At 31.0% G+C, this 6291-nt stretch overlaps 1 protein-coding gene across 3 annotated transcripts in view; it reads right to left on the bottom strand.

Annotated features, from left to right (window-relative positions):
- LOC136969194 (serine-rich adhesin for platelets-like) overlaps positions 1 to 6291 on the bottom strand; it is an 86060-nt gene continuing 79769 nt past the window's right edge. For all 3 annotated transcript variants that reach the window (XM_067263287.1, XM_067263289.1, XM_067263288.1), the window contains exon 8: positions 1 to 3339. In XM_067263287.1, the coding sequence (XP_067119388.1) occupies positions 877 to 3339 (2463 nt within the window). In that variant the 3' untranslated portion in view covers positions 1 to 876. The remainder of the gene's footprint in view (positions 3340 to 6291) is intronic.

Genomic DNA, 6291 nt, shown 5'->3' with positions numbered 1-6291 from the left:
TATAAACTTTAAATTTTAATGAAACAATTTTAACAATAAATAACATTTCTTGACGTAAACATATAGAAAAGCACCTCAATTTGACTTAAACATATGTGTATATATATATATATATATATATATAAATATTAAAAATTTTTAACTCATAAATCTATTCAAATTAAATATGATTTACGTTTTGGAGATGGAGCAGCTCGGACATCTGTGGGCCAATTCAAATAATACGACGACTAGAAACAATATTAAAAATGATTGTTTTTATTTCTGTGGCAGTGGTTCTAAAGCACAAATGGAATTAATTTATGCATTGAGATGTTTTAAAGTATGTTCACTTGTACGAAATGTTCAATCAAAAATCCAAGTTTATCAAATTGTAATGAACACATAAATTATTAGAACATTTGTAATTTTGGTTTTTTATTATCCATATATACACAGTCGGATGATATTCTGTTTCAAAATGAAAACCCAACGTTTATCTCGTAATTATTTTTTTTTTTTAATGGAATTTAATTACATTTGTTCTTTAAAAAGACTAGTCAATTTTGTATTGCAACTTTGCGTTATTCCTGTATATACAATTTTTTCTCGATTTTTTAAAGGACTATACATTAATAATATAAATACAGATACACAACGCACTGCAACAGTGAACTAGTAAATAATACCAAATATCAATACTATAAACAGTATGAACTTTTACAAGATAACAGGTAATTTATAAAGTATTCTTTGGCAGGTGAATTGTACAAACATAGAAAAAACATTGGACATGTCAATTCAAAGTCTACATTATTTGCACGTAAATGATCCGGAAGTAATATATATACACACTTAGCCTTGGGCTAAATAAAGTTTTATAATTTACACAAGCTGCTAGGAAACGGTAGTCGAACGTGTACGCGGCCTCCGAGAAGATCGAGTATTAATGGTGGCTTTTGTGGCATTGTTGGCCTGTTTTTTTCTCGCATTGCTTCTAGTCACTTTGGGAATGGAAGCATTATTACTCCCAACGCCACCACTGCTGCTCTTCCGACATTTTTTAAATAGAGGATTTGAAGATTCACAACACGAACATACTCTCTTCAGCATTTTTCCAGTGTCTCTTGATCGAGTTCTGCCACGAGTAAGATTCGTTTCCCTTTCGTAGTGTTCCTTCTCCCATTTACAATGGTACATATTGTCCGACCTCGACAGAACGTTGTCCTGATTGATCAATGCTTGTTTCAATGCGTCCTCGTCGAACGACTCGTGAATATCTGCTTGGGAAGATTTACAACCGTCTCCATCATGGTTAATGCCCAGTGATAAACCTATTTTGTCTAATGACACACCTCCTTTCAACTTGCAAACGTCATCCAGCTTTGGAGATTTCTCTATTCTGCATTCGTTCAGCATGTGGCTTATGTCAGACAGTGCGGAAGGCGAACCGTTCCTGGACATTTCTAGTTCTTTAAAATTCTTATTCACTGGTTCAGAATTTATCTTCAGTTGTTCGGTTTTTTCATACAACTCAGACAGTGCCAGCATTTTATCTGCTGTTTCGTGCCTGTCGTTGACAATCACGTTCTTTTCAGCGCCGTCCACTTTTGCACAGTCTGATTTCTTGTCCTTAAAAGTGTCTTGCAAACAATTTTCATTAACTACTTTCTCCTGCCCCTCTCTGTTTGACAAATTATCCTTTTTGTTTTGGATAGAACAATCTTTGATTGTTTTTGATTCTAGATTATCACAAACTGTAAGCTTTTCTAATGATAAAATCTTTTCGAAATCGTTTTTATCGGAAGCCACATTAGTATCTGATTTTAGTTTCATTCTATGTGATTTTGCTACATTCTTTTCTGTTGCAACTGTTGTCTTAACGTCATTTTTCGGACAGAATTTCATCCTGGCTTCATTACTTGTTACTAGATCACTAGCTAATTTGTTTTCCAAAACAGTTTCTTTAGTGGAAGAAGAACACTTTGATGCATAACACATTCCTTCGTTATATTGAGTGTTTTTATCTACATTGTTATTGCACTGAACTGCTGTATCTTTCTGACTTCTTCCGACGATATAATCACTTTTAGTGTTGTAGTGGTACATACCCGATTTGTTTGCTACAGGTTTAATTGATGAATTGATGTGAACGGGTAAAGACAAGGAATCTGCACTGGCGGGCCGTTCGGCTGATTGTTGTAAGTTTTGAGTTGTACCTTGGTCGCTACTCCATGATAAATTTTCCATTAAAAACTGTTCCAAGTCCTCTAAACTGTCACTTGTTCCAGTTGAAAGAGGAGCAGAATGATTGTTAGCCGAACAAAGGTTAGGCGGATTTTGAATAAAAGAAGTTATCGACGAATGCTTTGGAGGCAACTGTGTACACAACTGATTTGAATTGGACTGAAACGTAAAATCCGACTGGGGATGAGAAAACTGTGCAGAATGGTGTTTTGTTGTAGATGAAAACTGTCTAGCAGAAGGAATGAGAGATTGTGAAGGATAAGATGTGGTGGATGGTAACTGATCATGATGATTATTTGGTTCGAAGCGATGTTTCTCCGTCGTGTGTTCATCTGGAATATTTTTTTGAGGAGTTTGTTTAACACATGATAATTCAGTTATAGTGTGATGCATATTTGAAGTGACAGATTGATTTTGCTTTGAAGAAATTTCTTCTTGAGTCTGTGGACGGCCACACAATGGAAACGGTTGTGCTCCCAAAGGAGATCGAGACATTTCATAAGTTGAATTTGGAAGCTCATGGCATTGCTGTTCTGGTAATTTTTCCTGTTTCTGATATAAATTCTGTGTTTCTGTAATAGGTCTAACTGGAGATAATTCCATTTTGTGAACATTTTTACAATGTCTTCTCAAGTTATAAGCTGAAAAGAAACCACGTCGACACAGATCACACCAAAATCGATTTGATGAAGACGATGTAGAACTCTGATTTTGACTATTATCCTTTGTTCTTTTTGGAGTCTCTCTCTTCTGCTTCTTAACTTCTTCTGTTGTATCATCATTTGAAAGACTTTTTCGACACGTTTGCTTTCGATGGTCGTCTTTTTCTGTTTCTTCACGGGTATTAATCGAATTCGTCCACGTTGTTGAATTATTTGACGGAATTTGTTGAACTGATGAATTTGTCGAATTATAGCTGTCCAACATTTGACATGACGTAACTGATTGATATAACTGTGAAGTTTGATTTCCATTCATTATAAGAGCATTTTGCTGCATTTCTAAATTCTCAGTTACGTTAAAGCTGTCACACAAGGAAGCTGCTGTTGTATTATCTTGTTGATTTGTATAGCCCATATTGTCTGGAGTATCGTAAGGATATGCCTGCATGCCCTACAATAAAAATATTAAAACTTTTGTAAAATAATAAATTTATAATAATCAAAATTTGATAAAAATTAACATTCTCTTTTACATTATTACTATAATTATTGAATTACTAAATTACTTTTTAATTTTAAATAATTTGAGAAACTAGATTCTTCAAATATTTCGGCAACAATAAAAATAAAGATTAATGATAAAACATTGTCTTAATCCAATGCTTTAATCCAAAGTATGTGTCGATGTTTTGACTGATTAAGAAAATTTGAAATAAAAAGAATAAAAAGTTTAGATTTCAGATTCACATGCTAATAATGTAAGATATTTTTCCTATTGTCACAACTTTAATCTCAATGAGCAACATTTTTTGTTTCAGTAACAGTCTAAATCCGAATGTATCAATCGTTACAGGCTTGGGATAATGTGTGTAGGAGATAATGCCATATAAAAAGTCTAGAGAACACTGCTTTAATATTTTAAATAATAAGATTATAAATTTATTATAAAGCATACTTTTCCAATTTCTCTTTATTACTGTACGAGAATATAATTATTAACTGAATATTTTAATATATTGTATTAAAACAATTCTCTCTCTTTCTCTCTCTTTTTTTTTTTTTGAATTTAATTTTTGGAAGATGCATTCTTTTACAAACATTTAAAACAATTCTGTTATTGCAATTAACTTCTCTTTCTAAATTTCTAAACCTAATGTAGGCTATATAAAAAATATCCACAGAACAAAAGATGCTCTACCATGATAACATTTTTCTAGTACTTTCTTTTTCAAGTAGGAAAGGGAAGAAAACTTTTAATTGTATAGGAAACCTAAAAAGGATCTCTAAACGAATTCTTGAAATAGAAAAATTTCTTGATATAAAAGTTAGCCAAATTCCAACAGAAAATATATATATATATATATATTTTAATCTGTCTTTGATCAATCAAACAATGAGAATTATAAACAATTAAGTTCACTCTTCTCTAACTGTAACATGAAGTAATTTAATACTGTATAGTATGTCATTTGTGCATTTCATTAGGGCATTAGGGAATCTGTGCTTAATGTCACTAATAAAATTTAAAGATAAATGTAATGCATGATTTCACATATTTATAGCCATATATTTAATGTCATTTGTGAACAATGTGATGAAACATTTCTCTATTTTCAGTCGCATAGAGGGGGTGATGACCTAAGATTAATGATGATATAAAAGAAAAATTGTATTTTAAATAGAATGTCACGTTACATCCAGTATGCAAACTTGTTTCATAAACGCTAGATGTTTAGTAAAAACCTCTTTTGAGAATGATATAAATAAAACTGATTGTTGTCAAAACCTTAATATCTATCTAGTCAAACTTGTAAATCTCAAAATCAGCAGTTCTGACATAATGCAAACAACACTTGCAATAAGTTTCTACAATTTTTTAAAATACTTTCACTAAATTCTCTAAAATAATACAAATTAACTGATGTGGATTAAAGCTGTTAACATTTGTAATATTGAATATATATATTAATTGATTAGATGCCATTTATGATAAAATTCTTTAACAATTTATACAACTTTAAATCAACTTTACTTGATAGCATTCAAACAACTATTCTGTAAGATAATTAATAAGATAATTTCTTAAATATTCTTTTAATTGAAGAATGGCTGCACTAATCTATATATAATCGAGACAAGTTGATAATAATAATAATAATCAGCACAGAGCCCAAACAGTTAGGAGTTGAAAGTTGAAGTTTGGTACACAGTTAGGGTACGTAACAAGAACGCACACTAAGAAGGGATTTTTCGAAATTCCTCCCCATGGGAGATTGGGACAGGCTTAACACTTCCATCAACAATGGAAGTGTTACGTAACAATGAAGTTGTTAAGAGAAAGCGACGTGCAAGACGCAGATGCAGTTTTTTTTGTTTTTGTGGAAATTTGAACATATTTTTAGACCCATCTAAAAATTCTCTAATTAGTCTGGAAACAGAGGGACCCAATTCTTGCATTCTGTGAAAACGGGTAAGGTTGACTGTAACATGATAATCTTAATCTTCGCTATCATTACTTTTGCTCGAGCAATGCCGGGCCTACCTGCTAGTTTACAATAATTAGTATTAATTTACACCAATTTCAAAACTGTAAGGAAAATATTGTAAATACAAAATAATCACCTTAAAATCTACTTTTATGATTAAACTTCAAAATAGTTCAATTATTTATGATTATTTTACATTTTTTATACTATTTCAATTTATTATGCTAATTTATGCAATAATATCAAAATAATTCAACCATTTTAATTAAGTTTTATAATAATAATAATAAAGTAGATTATTGAAATAATGTACAGTCAAACCTGTTTTTATGTGGTGGATAGGAACCGCATAAAAAAAAACGCATTAAAAAAAAAAAATCGCACGAAACTTCATGAGTGGCTATAAAAAATGGTTTTCGCAACACAATTAAAAAAATATTTTTTTTATGCAGTCAATAGGGACCGCATAAAAAAAGTCTCACATAGAAAATAACTCAAAACCGTACGAAATAGAATTTATTGACAACAGATGTCAGCACTTGACTGCATCGTCTCGTCTATCGTCTGTTTTACATATTTTTGTCCAGGTGGTGTTTTGTTGACTTAAAAAATAAATTATTTCATTTTTCGCATATTCGTGCAATAATATTACTATAATAAGTTCATTTATGCTATAATAAGTTTATTTAGCTATAATAAGTCAACGTGAGACATGACAAATCGCACGAGACTAGTCGCCAAGTATACCGCACAAAAAAAGACCGCATAAAAATAGGTTTGACTGTATTCTTTATCTGAAAGTAAATTTAAATTAATATATTTCTTCACATCTATCGAAATATAATTTATGTAACATCTATTTAAATTGCCTTAGTAATGATTTGAAACTTATAAACAAACTAATTTTAACTGTTAAC

This window comes from Centruroides vittatus, unplaced genomic scaffold (assembly GCF_030686945.1).
Source record: "Centruroides vittatus isolate TY-2023 unplaced genomic scaffold, ASM3068694v2 contig_1758, whole genome shotgun sequence".
NCBI classification, from domain to species: Eukaryota; Metazoa; Arthropoda; class Arachnida; order Scorpiones; family Buthidae; genus Centruroides; species Centruroides vittatus.
Note: the sequence above shows the minus strand (reverse complement) of the source record. Positions and strands in the feature narration are given on the sequence as shown.